The 18704-nt window shown below is 44.1% G+C and overlaps 1 protein-coding gene across 2 annotated transcripts in view; it reads right to left on the reverse strand.

The window, feature by feature from the left end:
- Positions 1 to 1128: 1128 nt before the first annotated feature.
- Positions 1129 to 18704, reverse strand: part of FAM78B (family with sequence similarity 78 member B) — a 103462-nt gene continuing 85886 nt past the window's right edge. The window contains exons 2-3 of one of the 2 annotated variants that reach the window (XR_011463442.1): positions 10923 to 11852; positions 1129 to 1901 (exon numbers count right to left, since the gene is read on the reverse strand). Coding sequence is in view for 1 of the 2 variants with exons in the window: in XM_005888648.2 (XP_005888710.1) it covers positions 11330 to 11852 (523 nt within the window). In the remaining variant the exon portion in view is untranslated. Of the gene's footprint in view, positions 1902 to 8324; positions 11853 to 18704 lie in introns of those variants that run through there. The other variant, XM_005888648.2, reaches the window with a different exon arrangement.

Below are 18704 nucleotides of genomic sequence, written 5' to 3' on the forward strand. Positions count from 1 at the left end.
ATGAGCTTTTTGGCCAACCCAACAGAATTCACTTGGGCCTTTGAAGAACAGAACACATCTCTGTGCATCCCTATGGTGTGTATACAGTCTTTGCACATGTGTACACACACACCTGTCCTCATACTCCGCAGTAAGAGATCTTGTAAGCCATCTGGGATTTGGATGGGTCCAGTTCTTGGGGAAAGGACTGATTTGGGGCAACATGGCTCCTTTCTTCATTATCAGCAGATTTTCATTCAGTTCAGGTGGCTCTGCAGAAATGGCCTAAGGCTTGGGTTATAAACACTGGGCGTGGGCCTTTCCATCTGGACTGGGGTTTGGAGACATTCATGTGGACTTGGGAGCCTGGGGGAGGGGCAAGTCGAGAGAGAATCTAGCAAAGGGTAGGTCTGAGATCAGCCCCCAGGCCGTGTGCATGAACCACTCTTGGGTACAGCGGGAAGGATCTGCCAGCTCTCCAGGGGTTTGCTCTGGTTGACTGACCTAATGGGGAAGAGTCAGAAATGGGGAAGGTTCAGAGCTGGAGGAGTGGGATGAGAACTCGTCAATCCTCAATGGCCTTTTCTTATTCTTGGCACAGAAGAAAACTTGGGAAATCACAGATGAAGAATGTGGGCGGGGGGAGGGGCAAAGGTGGGAAGACACTAGAAGAGCTTCTCAATCCTAGTCTTACATTAGGATCATCTGCATGACTTTCTAAAAACACCCATCCCAGGCCCCACCCCCAAAGATTCTGCTGGAATGAGTTGGGGCAGGGATCAGACATGGGTTTTCTGTAAGCTCCTTGGTGTCTCAAATGTACATGTGGCGTTAGTTGAGAAGACAGCACCAGAGCAAATGAGAAGTCTAGTTCTGAGAGGGCCAGGCTGGAGCTGACTGGTCAGGCCCCACCATCACATGAAGAAGGAGAAGAGATGGGTTGATATGAAGGGGGACAGTGGGGGACGGTTCTGAGAGCTTCTATTTGGACAGTCAAGCCTCTACTAGTTTGTTTGGCTTTACAGCCTGACTAGGTCTCTAACCCACTTCTGGTTTAAAATCTGTCTGAGGTGGAGGTGTCTGGGCACAGGGAGAGAAATTCCCCCCCCCGTTTCCTGTCACTTCAAAGAGGAATAATTCACTGTGCTGTATGGGGCCAAGAAGACAAATTCTGGGGCGAGATGGGAGTAGATTTTTCTGTTATATAATAAACACATGTTTCATAAATAAGTAAACAAACCAGTAAGCAAGGCAATAAACAAAAAAGTGCACACAGTTTTTGCTCTGTTAGAGTGATTCTCTCCTCATCCCATTGATCCTGGTGACATACACTTTGCCCTTGGTCACCTGAAGGTAACCAGCCCAGTTGTGTGGAGGAAGTAGGACTGCTTTGGCCCCGGCTCTGCAAGGATCAGAGAAATCTAGACAGAGTATTAACATCGGCCACCCATGTGGAGGAGGGAGAAAGAGAGGAGATATATATTCCCTCTTTTTTTCGCCCAAAAGTATAGGGAGGGAAGTTAGGGCTTGGGAACCAATGCTGGAACATTTTAAGTATCTGAAGTCCTTCATCCCAGCTTCACTTAGAGGTGTGGGAATGGACTTGAGATCTGGATGGACCCAATCTTTCCACACAAAAAGATACAGCAGGCACAACTCCCACTTCAACACAGCTCCCCAGGAGCCAACCAGCCAGCCTATGGAGAGTGCTGCATGGCATGTGGTGGGGTGGGAGGGGGGACAGGTCATGGGATGAGGGAATGGGAGGATGGCGAGGAGACAGATAGGATGGCACCCATTTTAATGGGAAGTCAGCTATCCAGGGCTTCAGCTTCTGGAGCCAGCAGCCATTGCTCACTTCCTCCTCTTTAGTCTCTGCCATGTGGTTCTGCTCCTGGGCGTGCCTTGTTCTACTAGGTGACCTGTATGTGGACATGGAGACATGTAAATAAAATGGGCATTAAGACAGTGGCCAAATAATGTTTTTCCTTAAAAGCAGATGTTTATAATCTGGGCTTCATAAATAGATTGCAAGGAGACAATGACCCTGAGATTTTTATGCAAAATTATGAGTACTTATTTACATATGCATTGCTCTGTCAAGACAGTCTATAGTATTTATGTGGTTTTTAAGCAAAAACAATATTAGATTCTAGATCGTCTATAAGTGTAACCCATTAGCAAGGCACAAAAGGGTCTACAGAAATGGGTGGGAATTCCAGACCCTCCATGGCTTTGGTTCTCAGCATCCAAAGGCACAAGGTAATTTGTAAGAATTGCTGATTCACCAGAACTCTATCTAGGGCCCTCCCAGTATACCTGTGCATGGGCATATATTCGAGCTCTGCTAAAACATTTTGAATGTGAATCTGTATTACTCAACTTAAAGTGTTGATCAATTTTTCTTTTTTTTTTTAAAGACTATTTTTGGGGAGTACTTGCATATATGGTAAGTTGTGGTCCTAAAGAAGAAGTGAACCGAATTTTTAAAATGAAAAGGGAATTTTTGAATGCATGAAAGGAGTTTCTTTGAGATAAATCCAAGCATTGGACATCCTCCTCTTGCTTTCCTGATCATTTGTTTATGCTTTGTATCATTGGATTGTTGATAGGCGGGGTTGGTTATAGCAATGTACTACTATTATGGCACAATGAGTTTTTGTGATTCCAAATGAACACTGTTGCATTCAGATTTTAGGCATGGTGTCAGTTTCAGAAAGAAAAAAAAAATCTCAAATTCTTATAGAGATGGTGCAATAAACCTGTTCCAACTGTTTGAAGTTTGCAGACAACCCCATTATATATACAAATAGGGACTTAATAGCCTAGAAGCCATTCTAGAAACTGTCCCTCCCTTCATCTTGTGCTCTGGAATAACTGCCATGCTCTAGCATCAATGAATGCCAGTTCCCCTTCCTGCAGTGAGAGACTGATTGTGCTGGGCTCTGCCAGCCTTTGATGTCACGCATGCCACAGAGTGACACATATGGTGCGTGATGGGGAAGAGTGGGGTACTGAGTGGATACAGGTGTGCAGAAGCTTGGAGACAACCTCAGAATCTGTCTACTGCTCATGGACCACAGTGGAGAGATACCTGTGTGTGAAAGTCACATCATCGTGATGACCACTTTATATGACTATTATATTTATTATCATATTCCTATTATAATAGTTATACAATAAGGATGCCTTTAGATTAGCATAATTTTTGCACAAAAATTTTTTTCAACTACATAGTTGAGTTTCATCTACCAGTTTTCCCCAAGGCAAGGCATAAGAAGCTTAGAGTTCTCTGTCAATGTGCTCCCACAAACCTAAAAGCTTTAAAGGAGTGACTGTGGCACTGAGGACAGGTTTTCTTCCCATTTTATAGATGGAAAAGTGCAGGTGATCTGTATGAGAAGTCCTGCCTAATAAAGTCAATTCAATATCAGGCCAATGTCAGGTTTCTGCATCCAGAAGACCTCCTGAGCACTTGAAATAGGCTTGGGAAATGACTCTTTCTCTACTGAAGAGGAAAAGACAAGATTGTTCTGGCTGCAGAAAGTTTGGAATCCAACTGAGTTTAGAGTTGGTTATTCTCTCATACGGAGAAGGCAATGGCACCCCACTCCAGTGCTCTTGCCTGGAAAATCCAATGGACAGAGAAGCCTGGTGGGCTGCCGTCTCTGGGGTCACACAGAGCTGGACACGATTAAAGTGACTTAGCAGCATTCTCTCATAAGAAATGGCCCATTTCCTTTATGATAAACACACCCAAAGATAGCATTTCTCTTTGCTATTGTGAATGGCTTTTCAGAGGTGGTATTTTCTTGTTATTTCTTCAGGTGAGATAGTGAGTCTTTAGTCCCTGATGTGTGTGTGTGTGTGTGTGTGTGTGTGCATGTACGTACACTGTGTATATGAATAAGCACTGTGCATGGAGAGGTAGGTGGGATAGTGCCTTGGTCCCTGTTCATTGGATATGCACACACAGAGTCCTTCTTTCTTTCCTAATTAATTAGTAATAATAGCTTTCTATAGTTTCTGGTATGTGAGGGAATGAAGTGGGAAATAATCTAATTGGCTGTCTTGCTTTCTAAGCCCAGTTTAATGAAATAGTTCTCAGCCTGAAGTGCATGTATTATCTTTCCTGTTATTTTTCCAATTAATATTTCATTGGATCATGTCTGTGTGGAATATTCTAATTGGTTTGAAGAGGGGGGTGAGGGGATGAGAGCAGATGGAGAGATGACCAGCTGCTCCTCTCATCACCAGAGCCATGTATGCACTGATGCAACTATAGGTTTTCCCCAATGCCTTTCCTTGGAAGAGCTCAAAGAGCTTGACAGAGTGCTGCCTTGTCACCTTAACCGTCCTCACCGATCTCTTGGGCCAGACAGACAAAGGGACCTCTTGCCAAGGTCCCTGGGTTTTCTGAGATGTGTGACTCCAAAGGGAAAATGAGTAGCTCCTAAAGTTTCCTGTGAATATTGTCTATCTGCAGACTCTGTTTAGCCTACAAGAGTGAACACCTCTTATAAATATTTGTTTTAAGAGTGAGTCTCCAGAAGGACCTCACAATACCTTCCCATATCTGCTCTTCCTGTGAAGAGAACAATGCATAGAAGAAGGCATGAAACAGGGCTGGGCCTGGGGTGAGCAATCGGGTGTCCAGGGCAGACACTGAAGGGGTCTCCCTCTCAGCAGATGCAGAACGAGTGTTTGCAAACAGGAGTGAGTGCCTTCTTAGATTTTCCAGGGCAGGCACCTTGGTTGGTTTATGTCTGGCCTGAAGCAAAGCATTCCATCCTCTCTCCTGTATCCTCCTTGCTCCCAGTGATGTGGGGTCTCAGCCAGTCTGAGCCCAGCCCCCATGCTTAGCCATCTCTCTATTCAGATGCTTCATGTGCACTATCAGAGCCCCTCACAATCCCCAGGGAGGTTTGCATGCAGCTAGGCTGTGTCTTGGCCTTCTCCCTTCTCCTATAAGTTGAACATCTATTTTCCCTTCTCTTGGGCATTTCTGACCCAGTATTCAGCTGTTTTAAGGGTCAGGCCACATTTTCTGGGTTAGTGAAGAACAGATAGGAGTGGGAGGCAAAGAAGAGCCTCCTTTGCATGGCCATGTGACCTGCTGCCCAAAGGCCTGACTTCATGTTTGTTTTGTTGAGAAAAGATAGTAGGTTCTCTTTGGGATCACTATCCAGCTGAGCAAAATTGCTTTTCATCCCAGAAATTCTGTGGTGCGGCCAACCTAGGAGTGAGGCACAGATTGGGATGTGGGAGCAGGGGGCCTTGGGAAGCAGCCCTGAAGCAAGCTCTGTGGCTGGTCCAGGGTGGGGCATGTGGAATAGGGCCTTAGCAGGCAGGGCAGGCAGAGAGAGGGGCCATAGCCAATTATATTTCCAGCATGGTGAGACAGCTTGGGGGTAGGGGGCAGTGTAGGAAGAAGCATTTCCTCCTTTTATGTGCACCCATGTGACCAAATCTGTAACGTTACAAACTTGGAGTCCCAGCCAAGATCTGGTGCATCTTGTAGAGATGGGAACTGTGTAGAGACAGACAGGCCAGTGAAGACCCACATAAAGATATGTATACATATAATAATAAGAATAATTTCCCCCTCTGTATTTGTTGCCTGAGCCCACGATAGGAAAAATGTAACTGTCCCTGGCTGGCTTCTGCAGGAGGTTTAAATAGGCAAATCATTTTGGGATTTCAAGTCTGGCCCAGATCTGATCAGCCTCTTTTCCTTTCTGAAAGATCTCTTTGAGTTCCAGCTATAAATTCTTCCCAGAGCTGCTTTCTACAGGGCTATGTAGAGACCTGCTTTCTTTCCTTGACTGCAAGGGTCCAGGCCTCACCAACAAGGTATCTGGGGGCAGGGTGAACTCGAGATCCCCACCATTCCCCACAAAGCCAGGCCTCCCCTGGCAGGGACAGTGGGCTTCTCTGAGATGGTCTTGGGCTTCCAATCTGATGGGGCTTGAGAGCCTGCAACTCTTCCTGGGCCCCATGATTCTACTGACACGACAAGACCTTACATCAGGCAGCACTTCAGACATTTTGGAGTGTTTCCAGACATCACATCACTGTGTCTTCCTGACTACGATGTTGGCTGGGCTGTGTTAGTGGCTCAGTTAGCAAAGGAGGAAACAGGCTGAGATGAATGACATGATTTGTTGACAGTCTAGTTCATCAGCTGGGTTTAGAAGATTTGGGTCATTCAGAGGTCCTGGGCTCTGGCCTCTGACCTCAGAGCACCCAAGTAGGCCTCCTTTCCAACAGGGAAGAAGAGAGAAGTCACTGAAAACACAGAGCCTAAGACCACTGAACCCAGATTCCTCAGGGGAGCTTACGCTGCTTGGTCAAAGTGCACCCAGAGATCAATTAGGGTGGCTGTGCACAGACTTCCCCTGCAAGTGAGTCACCCTTCCTGAGGAATAGCAGTGGAGAAAATGCTCCATGAGAGTGGAGGAAAGGTGAGGAGCCAGAAGACTGAAATTCAAATCTTAAGAGCATCATTGGTAGTAGTGTGACCTTGGATAGGCCACTTGACCTTCAAGTCTCTCATCTGTAAAAAGGGGATATAAATTAGACCGTACAAGATTGTTGAGAATCAAATCAAAAAGTATTTGTGTCTGTGTTATGCAAACTGCAACAAACTAATCAAATGGGAATTATTGTTGTTAATAAGAATATAAGGATTAGACCAATACTAAGAATTTCTATCTTGAATAGAGATGTTTTATACTCTATGTAAAGGGAAGAAAGCACCCTTTGTAAGCTGTAAAGTGCTGTAGACCTCAAAGGAATTGTTTGGAGGGCTGAGGTTAATTAGTAATGGGATCCATCATGGGAGGGAGCATGGCTAACCAAGGTAAGCAGCAGGACTCCATCTCTCCAGAGGCATTTTTATGAATGTTTAAAAATGGCCAAACAACCTTGGCTGTCCTCTAGTCACTGAGCTGGCAACTCTTCTGAAGGCCTTCCATAGGCAGATGTCCTAACTAAGAAACTGGAACCAGACGTACTCAAGATCTCAAAAGAAATTAATGGCAATAAGACTCTGGGGTAAAAATATCTCTGGGCACTGAGCTAGCTCACTCCACTCCCTTTCTATGTAAGGATCATTTAGGCTTAATTATAGAGTTCAGGCATTCATTGGGGTTTTGATTAATTTTCTTTTCAGCTTGAAGCATGTGTGAGTGTAGCAGGTCTGTGTGTGTGTGTGTGTGTGTGTGTGTTTACATCTTTTTTTGCAACTCAGTTGGGAGCTGGCTCTGGCAATGTTTAATTGTGCCCTCAGTTCTAACAAGAATAGTCAATGTGCCAACTGGAGCTTGGAAAGCCATTGTTTCCAGTGCCTCCGCCCCATGGGCTGCTCCTGCTGCATTGAGGGGTGGTGGGTGGCAGGGCCTTGCTCAGCTGCGACCTCAGCTGTGGGATGCTTGCTTTCCTTCCCCTTTTGTGCTCTTGGTGTTTCAGGGATTCTGAGACCAGGAGAGTAGATTTCCTACTCCACTGATTACCAGTACTGTGCTAAAAGCTGGTGAGTGACAGCCAGCTCACCCACACTGCAGCCCCTGGCAGGAATTTTTTCTGGGCAAATCTCCTTGTGGATTGCACAGTTTTCTGCATAAGAAAACAGTGTTACCTCTCTTAGTTTAATATGCCCACTTAGTTGACGGGTAGGGACTACATGACTGTGTAGGTGAAAGTGACCTGTTTTCTCCTTCCTTCTCTTCTGTGCTCTCCAGGCAGGGAACAACCCAGGAGGTGCCACAGTGTAGCGTCATGGTGAGAGATGTGGAGCCAAGTGGCTCAGTTTGAATCCCAACTCCCCACATTTTCTATTTGTGTGCCTATCCACTTAACCTCAGTGGATCTCAGTTTACTGTTACACTCCTAAGACTGTCTGGGGGTGAAAAAATGCATGTGGAAGCCTTTTGTAAACTACTTCATAAATCATAGTTCTTTTATTTTACTGCTCAGAATGACTGCTGAGAACATGATTTTGACCTGTGAGATATTCCTAGCTTCAGAAAAGAGGGAACTGCAAAAAGGCCCATGGAAAGGAAGACAGAGAAAGAACTAGCTTCCAACCTTCTTGGGTGCTGTGGACCAAAGCAACAAGCTGGGAATGTAAGATGCTGCAAAGACCCAGACTAAGAGTTCAAAACAGCTGGTATAGATAAAAGAGAATCAGGAACATTCATTTCTTGGACACAACTGTTCTTTAAAGGATGGATTTGATTGTCTCTAGTGCTAAGAGGGTGAATGGCTCAAGGACTGTGACAACGTTTTGCCTGGAGCCAAGAGGAGAACTACGGGTCTCAGGTAAGCGTGACCATGCTGTGATACGACATACAGGAACCCAGGTCTTCTCTTGGCTCTGCTGCTGATTATGACCCTGAGAATGATGTGACCCTGAATAGATGCGACCTCAATTTCCTTGAGATTATGGAATAAAAAAATCTCAAAGGAATCTATGAGGAATTTATGACTTAATAAAATGCTCTTTTCCACACAGGAATTAAGAACTCTTGTGCCACTAAGAGACTGTTGTGGTATGTATGTGTGTTTAGAATCCAAATATAGTACTAAGACTACCCAACTAAAACCTAATCGAGACACCGCACGAACCCCTTCAAACTGACAGCATCTGGTGTCAGACACAGGGACTGTCAGGGAAAGAAAGGCCTGATGGGAGGATGGAGGTGACCCAAACAGAGATTTCAAGGTGAATTCACTCTTGTTGGAGAGCCTTTCCTTTGCCAAATCCGACTAAGCTGGAAGGTAATGACCTATGGATGATAGAAAAGACACTATTTCCTTGTAAAGCAACTCTAACTTCAAAATAATAGATTGCAGAGCAATAGAACATTCTGCCAGGTTGATTTCAGAACTGAGACACCCAACTAAGAGTTCACAGCACTATCACTGACAATAATCATAATGTATATTTGCACAGTACCTTTAATTTTATAAGTACCTTCCTATCTATTTCTCTCATTTTTGTTATTACCTAATTTTCCAGAAAACTTGCCCAGGGTAATTTCTTTTAAAACTCTAGAAAATGTGAGTTTTCAGTGGGAAAAACATCTAACTAAGTATGTAGCATTTATAAATACAGATATGCCCTGGAAAAAGTTATGCTATGTGTAAACATAATTGTGTAAATCATATCATATTCTCATGGGCAGAAATCTTGCGTAGCATTTTGTAATGTAAAAAAACCTTTCCTCTTTAACCTTCTGTTTGTTACAATTTTAGATTTTTAAATATCAGGTTTTCTTAAAGTAGGGCCATAAGGATTAGATTTCAGGATCAGTATCAACACTCCAGAATTCCATAAGGGTAACATCTAATTCAATCACAGGGACAGATTCCTATTTCTGATGTCAACATGGAAAATTAAGTAGCTTTGGAGCTACTTAAACCATGTTGCTCTTAAACTAAACCATGGAGCTCTCTCAGACTACTTCTCCCATAAAATAAGGAGAGATAGGAAAGGACAGGGAGATCCAAATGTAACAGTTGAACTGTTTCTAAATGGAATGTCTCCAGGTCTTCTGTGAGTCACTGATGTGTCATTAATGTGGTGTTATAAATAGCTCAGCTTGCTATCAATAACTAATCTATAAGAGAGGAGTTGGTGGTTAGGGTGTGAGGTTAAAATTTGGAGTGGATCTGTTAAACTTCTCATGTAAATAAGCACCTACTCCTGTGACCTGAAGTAACCTGAAGTAAATGAGACTACACTCCATTTTTAATAAAAGTAATAAACAAGTCTTCCTGCTTTTTATTCTCCATCTTCAAACTCAGATAAAAGATAGATCAGTGGAGCCAACCATGGGATTAGAATAATTGCACGAACCTTAACTCTCTCATCTCTGAAATCAGGCAATATCCACTCATAGAATCCACAATGGTATTGTGGGAGTTTTAGAATTATTTTGCATGGGGGGTTTTGAATGAGGATCTATCTATCTATCTATCAATCAAAATTAGCGTTATCAAGAATAAAAGGAAAAGTTCTTTTGTAATGATTTAAAAGTTCTTTTTTGTGGTGATCCTTATGGCAAAGATTGGAAACCTTTAAAAACTTATATTGTGCTGACTAGAGGAAATATGGCCTCTCATCCTTATTGGTTGGATCTCACCAATACAGGTTTGTTTCCTGTGAGTAGCTCAGATTTTCATTAAGAGTCTGAAGTTAAGCATTATGAAGCACTTTCTCACAAATGCTCAAGCAGTTAAAGTTGAGCTTCTGTGAAACTGAGCTAAAATAAACATTCACAGATACACAGCATATGTACTGTGTGTGCATAAAGGCTATAAGCACACATGCAGATACAGCTAGAAGATTTGCTAGCAATCATGCTGGCATGTGTGTTTGCATGTGTGAATGTGTAACAGCAAAATACCATTCTTACTTGTTGAAATGGTCTCGAAACTCTGCATGGGTTCGTGCCTTAAAAACAATTATCTTTTTGTAAATTTAGGGCTGGTAATGGGAAGAGAAGCAGCAGCTGTAAACAAAATCACAATTTGGGTTTCAGTAAAAACATGGTGAAGGCCCCAAATATCACAGCTGTTGCAGAATTCAGAAACTATCTATCCAAATACTGTGACTGAGGATACTTTGAATAAACAGTTTTTGGAAAGATGTGGGTAGATGGAAATGCTGTCATCATCATCAACTAGAACCACCGTCAGCACCCTGGATAGTTCCTAGGAGGCTCTCCCTTGGAATGGAACCAACATATTTTGTTTTCTTAGCGTTTCTTTCATTTCAGTGAGTGTGTTGATGATCTGATGATTAACTAATACATGCACAGGTATTACTTTGCAGTAACAAAGTTATCCCCTCCTCTTTCCATTGCCCATTCACTTTCATTCCACCCCATTCCCCAGCACCCTCCAGTTAGACAATGGGACATATGTCTTACAAACACCTGATGTGGATGTTTTCACTCTCACTTCTAATTGGTTGGGAAGCAGCATTTGCCACAGGCACTGTTTAATTTTGTTTCCATCCCCTGCCTCTCACAGGAAAGAAATGGTCAATAGTTCAGATAAAAGAATCATCCTGGTCAGCTCCAAAATATGGCTACTTGCATGGTAATCACAGCAAGTCTTTCAGAGCAGCGATTTTCTTTATTCCTAAAAGGAAGGGACTTTCCCTAAGGATTATGGTTCTACCACCCAAGGAGCAGCTTTACTCTTCACAAGTGGCTGCAAAGGCTGGCAAACCATGAGGTCTGCTTTGGCTCAGAAATTCAGTTTGGCTCCTGCCACCCCTGGCAACCTCACTGCGTGTCTCAGTGGCATATGCTCCACACACAGTCAGGCCAGTCTGCTTCTACTTAGGAGGGATCACAACTAGAGGTGGCCCCCGCTTGGGCCTCCACATGAGGACCTGGGCATCGTTGGCATTGGGCTTCACTAGTGCGTTGGGGGGTATGGGTTCCATCCGGCTCAGGATCCGGGGCTGCTCCTGCTGAGTCCTGCCCACCAGCCGGGCCCGTTGCCCCAAAAGTTGAAGAGGGTCCACCTCAATGTCCACCCTCATCCTCCACTTGATGGTCTGCAGAATGATCTTCTCTTTTGTGGTTGTGTTCATGGCCACCAGCCAGGTAGTGAAACTTTGGTCCCTCTTGATCCGTGTGAGCAGCGGCACATTGCTGTCACTCACTGGCACCGCCCATGTCACACTGGGGTAGAAATTGTCATTCATGCTGACGGAGAACCTGGAGATCTTGTTGGTGGGGCCAACCAGGGTCACAGTTTCTGTGGTGTTCCCGTACCAAGGGTAGCTCACCCCATCTGAGTCACTGATGGCTTTTACTCTCCCTTCCCTCAAGTCAGGCAGTTCCCAGCTTGACCTGGCAAAGCAGAAGAGATGCACAAGAAAAGAAGAGGCTGAATGAATTTTTTAAAAGCTGGAGAGGTGCCCACCACTTACTAACAGTCAACTTGGGCAAAATGGGAAGTTTAGAGGGGGAATTCAGGTAAAAAATTTCTATGCTGTGCTGCTTCAGGATTAAATGAGAACAAATCAAAACAAAACAAAAATAAAATGCAACACCAGTACAAATTAAATTAAGCCATAAGTAGTTCAACAGAGAGCAAAAATCTCAAAGAAGCATTTGTGAGATCCACAAAGGCATCAACTTGCTGCAATAGTATAATCGTAATGAACTATCTAGGGGTATTCAACTGAATAAAAATACTTTCTCAGGAAGTGTGAGCTTATGTAAGGTTTGTTTGTTAAGAAAAGATGGTGGTTGAAATCTGACATACTTGTAAGGAAGTTGCAGGTGGAAAGGAGGGCAAAGAGAATTGGGGTTAAAAGTTATACTGATTTCATATGAAATCACAGTAGTAGAATTTCTACTCAACAAAGAAAAATGTTTAAATTCTAGTCATTGGCCAATCCAGTATTTAGAAAACCTGCACACAGAAACTTGTAACAGGAGATAAGGGTCACCTTTGGGAAACCACCTCAATGTGCAAGTTGTACCACAGACTGGCATACATAGTCTACTGTGCTGTTCTCCCATCACCTTTAAGTCCAGCCTGGAAGTTTAATTGCTTAGTTTAGCAAACACGCCATTCTGGGCATGTTGTTACTCCTCCTGGCTGCTTCTAACTTTGAACAGAAGGAAGGAGGAGATGATATGCCCATATTCTTAGCCCATGTTTCTCCCCCAATGCTATGGAATATTCTTCATCATCATCATAGCTGATACTTATTGAGTGCTTACTCTATTCCAGCCACTATGCTGGGTTTTTTATGTTATCTCAGTTAATGATCAAAATATCCCACAAGATAAATATATTTTTATTTCCATTTATACTTGAGAGGATGGACACTTAAAAATATTGAGGCACATGTCAAGAGTTCTACATGTTGTAAGGCATGGAGCTGGGAGTTGTCTGACTCCAAAGTCTATGCTTTTGACCACTAAGCAACAATGCCTTCTGAAGTGTCCTTGCATGATGCTGGAAGAAGCCAGAGTGGAGGGGATTCAGGCTGTCCCAGAGCAGCCATGGGAAGCTGGACTGGACCCTACTGGGGGCAGATATTTAGTCAGCAGAGTCTGGCTATGCAGCCTCCATATATCCTTTCTTGGGACCAAGAATAACTCAGTAATATTGTGTAAGAATTCAATAATTAAGGAAAGAAAGGAGACTGTGCCACTCATCAGCGAAGAGGTAGTCTTGTTTGATATAATGTTCTTCCTCTTATGAAGTGACAGAGATCCTGCAGGACTTTATACCAATGGCCTGAAAGGGAGCTATGTTGCCAGGTTAATACTGAACTGTCTCAGAATCCTTCATACAAGGATAACATAACTGCTGCCTCCTGCTGCCGCTGCCCCCTGCCCCAGCATTCCCTATGCTAGTCAGACCCAGCCTGAAGGGAAGGGAAGGCTGGATTGCCTGGAGAGAAGGTGAGCCCACAGCTTCAAGAACCTTTTATCTTGCCTCCATGCCCTTAATAACTGCTGGCAATAACTGCAGTGTATAATGGTTAGCAGAAACTAAGTAAGAGGAATTGACTTGATGCAGAAAGTTGGAGATTTTGTTACCATTTTGTTACCTGTGCTAGTTGTAGCTGGACCAAGAAGTAGCTGCCAGATAATTCTATAGCTGCTTCTTACTGTACAAAAGGGAATACGTGTTGTTTGAGTGGGATATAATCATACAAGGGTCAGGTCAAGTGAGAACTGAACTGCTTGCTGGGTTGATGAAACAACCACACTGGAGGTAGCTTTTTGTCCCAAGTCAAAGGATTGCTACAATTATTCAGTTGCAAGGCACTCATTTTCTGTGTTGCTCCAACCTGCTTCTTCACTGGTTACAGTGACCGGGCTCTGCTGGCCTGAGGTTTCCTCTGTGGGACTGGAGGACAAGTATTCTCAATAGTGTAAAACTGTACTTGCTCTCCTGTCCTAAACACTGGGCCGGCTGTGGTATGTTGTTTAGGGAATTTGGCTTGTTATAATGCTGTCCTTTTCTGGGCTGAATATCTTGTCATTAAATTATTTTTTTTCTATAGAGTATTTACAGTTCATACTTTGCCTCTATTTTCCTACACAAAATTATGTGAGCAGAGACTTGGGCCCAAAGCTTAGTTTGGTCCCAGATTTTCTGAAAACAGAGATAATAAAATAAAGTTGCACTCTTGTGCCTGTCTTGAAAGAGAAAAAAGATACCCTTGTCTTGGAAGATTCTCTGGAACAGAGAAATGAAACAGGCTTCTTAATCATCACAATGGTCATGAACTTGAGCAAATTCCAGGAGATAGTGAAAGACAGGAAGTCCAGAGTGCTGCAGTCCGTGGGTTCGCAAAGAGACATGACTTAGCAACTGAACAACAATCATCACATCAAAACAAAGGCATCTGGAACATGTAGCCAGTGAATGTGGTGACCTTGGGAGGCTACACACTTGTTCATTCCACCCATTGCTGTGACTTTGCCCACTGCTCTATTGGAAATCCCTCAGGTCTGAGGTATGGTCTCTTTCACAGCCCCAGGTGCCCCAGGACTACAATGGTTAAGGAAGAGTTTGATTTTGGAAGCAGCCAAAACTCATTATGACTTAAGCCTAGTGATTGGGAGTAGGTTTCTTTTTGAAAAGTATCATATCATCTTTATTTCTTTTATGAAAAATAGCTATTAATGTGCATTCCAAGGTAGTGGATTTTTACAAAAAGAGTTATGCCTATAAAATACATAACTAGTTAATGCAGCTTTTGTAATAGTCTTCAAAGAGATCCCTGATAAGTTCCAAGAATAGGACCACTGGAGTCATTCTATAACTATTACAACTACTTTGAATGAGATGCCAGAATCACTTTAAATTCCACATGACCCAGACTAAATCCACCACATCCACCATAAACTTGGGCTTCCCTGATAGCTCAGTTGGTAAAATATCTGCCTGCAATGCAGGAGACCCCTGTTCAATTCCTGGGTTGGGAAGATCTGCTGGAGAAGGGCTAGGTTACTCACTCCAGTATTCTTGGGCTTCCCTTGTGGCTCAGCTGGTAAAGAATTCACCTGCAATGTGGGAGATGCCCTGGAGAAGGGAATGGCTACCCACTCCAGTATTCCAGCCTGGAGAATTTCATGAACAGTAAAGTCGATGGGGGTCACAAAGAGTTGGACACGACTGAGCAACCTTCACCATAAACTTGGTCCTTTCACCCTGTCTCTGCTGCAGGCATTGGTCCACTGCTCATCCCACCTTCCAGGCCAGAAGTGTGATCATTTTTGGCTCTTCCTCTGCCCTGTCCTAGACTGCTACAGCTACTGGTATTACTACATATTGTGAATTTTTTCCCATAAGTGATGCTTGACTTTATCTCCCTTTCTCCATCAAACTCTCACTGCCCTCATTTAATCCAAGCCCTCAGCATCTCTTACCTGGTCTACTATAATGGTCCACAACTGGTCTTTCTGCATCCAACTCTGATCCCTCTTAAATTCATCTTCCAGGCTGCACTGATGTTCAAATACGCAGATATGATTATGTCTTTTCTCTGCCTAAAACCCTTCATAGTCTCCTTTACATGGACATCACTGGTATCACCTACAGGAAAAGTTCAAGTTCCTTAACAGGACGTTTGTGGCCCTCTGTGGTCTGGCCTTCCTGTCCCTATAAACCATGCTGTTTCTCACCTCTGCCCTTTTGCTCATGCTGTGCCCTCTGCCTGCACTGCTCTTTCCTCTCCTAAAGTCTTACTGTGTGTAACTACCTGATATTTGAGAATCACTGCATGCACCATCTCCTCCAGGAAGCTTTCTTCTGCACTTCCATGGATATCTCCAGGTCTTTATAGGTCCTGGATTTTAATTATCAGGAAGGCTTGCCCCTTTGGCCCCATCATTCCTGGCAATCTTTCCTGATTGCCTGAATCTCAGTGCAATCTTTCCTGATCACCATATTTAAAATCAAAACTTCCTGCCCCAGCCCTCCCCATCCCCCATCTTTGCTTCATTTTTCTCTACAGCACTGTCTAATATAGTATATTAGATATATGCAGAGTACATATATTTAACTTATATGTTTATTTAACTTATACACAGGGTACATCATGCAAAATGCCAGTCTAGATGAATCAGAAGCTGGAATAAAGATAAGCAATAACCTCACATATGTAGATGACACTGCCCTAATGGCAGAAAGCAAAGAGGAACTAAAGAGACTCCTGATGAAGGTAAGAGAAGAGAGTGAAAAGGCTGGTTTAAAACTCAACATTAAGAAAACTAAGATCATGGCATCCAGTTCCATTGCTTCATGGCAAGTAGTTGGGGAAAAGATGGACAGTGACAGACTTTATTTTCTTGGGTTCCAAAATCACTATGGATGGTGACTGCAACCATGAAATTAAAAGATGTTTTCACCTTGGAAGAAAAGCTATGACAAACCTAGACAGTGTATTAAAAAGCAGAGACATCACTTTTCTGACAAAGGTCCATGTAGTCAAAGCTATGGTTTTTCCAGTGGTCATGTATGGATGTGAGAGTTAGAACATAAAGAAGACTGAGCGCTGAGGAATAGATGCTCTCAAAGGGTAGTGCTGGAGAAGACTCTTAAGAATCCCTTGGACTGCAAGGATATCAAACCAGTTAACTCTAAAGGAAACCAACCCTGAGTATTCACTGGAAGGACTGATGCTGAAGTTGAAGCTCCAATACTTGGGCTACCTGATGTGAAGAGCTGACTCATTGGAAAAGACCCTGATGCTGGGAAAGATTGAAAGTAAGAGAAGAAGGGGGTGAAAGAGGATGAGGTGGCTGGATGCCATCACTGACTCAATGGACATGAGTTTGAATAAACTCCAGGAGATAGGGAAGGACAGGGAAGCCTGGCATGGTGCAGTCCATGGGATTTCAAAGAGCTGGACATGACTTAGCGACTGAACAACAACAACAACAACAACAACATATTATATAACTTACTTATCCCTTGGAGAAGGGAATGGCAACCCACTCCAGTATTCTTGCCTGGAGAATCCTCTGGACAGAGGAACCTTGTGGGCTACAGTCCACAGGGTTGCAAAGAGTCAGACATGACTGAAGTGACTGAGCACAGCACAAGGAACAGAGATGGGACAGGGTTAGAGAGAAAGGAAACAAACAGCCACAGGACCCTTGCATGCGCAAGCACTTGGCAGCAACTCTAAGAGGCAGAGACGATTATGCGGTGTCCTTCCATGAGGAAAGGGGGAGGAAATGGCAAGCCACTCCAGTAGTTTTGCCTGGAACATCCCATGGGCAGAGGAGCCCGGGAGGTTACAGTCCACGTGGTCACAAAAGTGCTGGGCATGACTTAGCGACTGAGCATGGATAAGGAAAAGAGAATGATGCAAAGTCATATAGACGGGAAGGGGTGGCGCCAGGATTTAAAGCCGAATCTCCTTGACCTCAAACTCTGCCTTTTCTACTGCACCACACTTGTGGGAACAGCTCCTTTGAGTTTTATGTCTCACCTTTCCTTCCTTGAAGTCTTTGGTGTGATGGATGGAGGAAGCACCAGCACTGCCCTCAGGAGTCTTGGATGTCAGTCCCAAGGTGGCTGCTGGCTGACCTTAGCAAGTCAGCCTCAGGCTGCTCATGTGCAAAATGGGAAGAAAAATAAGCCCACCTCCTTAATCTCAGGGCTATTCCAAGGATCAGAAGAAGTGATGTGATGTATGAACAACTGCTTTGTAAACTGTAACACACTAGGTCAGTGTTAATCCTTATCATCTCATTCCCCTCCTTCTCCAAAAACCCTTCTCTTCACTGTGATATACACAGTGTTTTTGTTTTAGACAATCAGCCATTGACCCGAAGCTCACAGCTAATGGACTCGCCAATGGAGCTGATAATGAAAACATCGATTACTGCAACCTTCATGCTTTCTGAATCCCGTTTCTAGAATAAAGAGGCAAATCTCAATCAAACAAGCTTATGTGAAGCATTTCATTCAAATAACCAGTCCCTGGGTTTAAGTACAGGCCTCCACCCAGACCCAGGCAGTTTTCCTGGTGTCCATGAGGGCCAGAGCAACCTCTCTGAAGGAGCCTTGCTTCGCTCTCATGGAAGCCCTGTGGTCACCAAGTGGATGTGGGCTGGGGCAGCAGCATTCTTGAAGGCAGGGAGTGGGCAGGTGTGCAGGGCATGGTTGATACTAACATCTTCTGATGGAGACTGGAATGGGAATCAGAGAGCCACACACGAGAGGACGGATGATTTCAAGCCTGTATAACTGCCAGGGAAGGCTCTGAGATCCTGGATGGTTCTACCCACCAAGCCTAGGTAAGAACAGCCCCTGCCTGGCCCTACACTTTAAAGAGACCCACTCTAGTATCTCCTGGCCATGCCCTTACATGGTGGGCAGGGAGTCTGTGGGGCCAAGAGGGCATGCCCACCTATAACCGGGGCCCCTCCTTCAAGATACTCCTCTGGGTATCTGCTCAGATGGCCCCAAACTTGCCTTCAAGATTTATATAGGCATTTTTCCTGGTCTATTTTCCTAAGGGTAGTCCACTCCACCTGTGCGTGTACCCCTGGAACCAAGGTGTTTGTACTCATGGAGTTTGGACATATATACACTAAATGTCCACATGCCTCTGTGTGATGATCCATATCTTGATGTGATACAGAGGGAGGGAAAGGAAGAGCCATGGAACTAGGTCCTGAGGGTTGGGTATGATACAGAGCAAGGGGAAGGAAGAG

This window comes from Bos mutus, chromosome 3 (genome assembly GCF_027580195.1).
Source record: "Bos mutus isolate GX-2022 chromosome 3, NWIPB_WYAK_1.1, whole genome shotgun sequence".
In the NCBI taxonomy this organism is placed as follows: Eukaryota; Metazoa; Chordata; class Mammalia; order Artiodactyla; family Bovidae; genus Bos; species Bos mutus.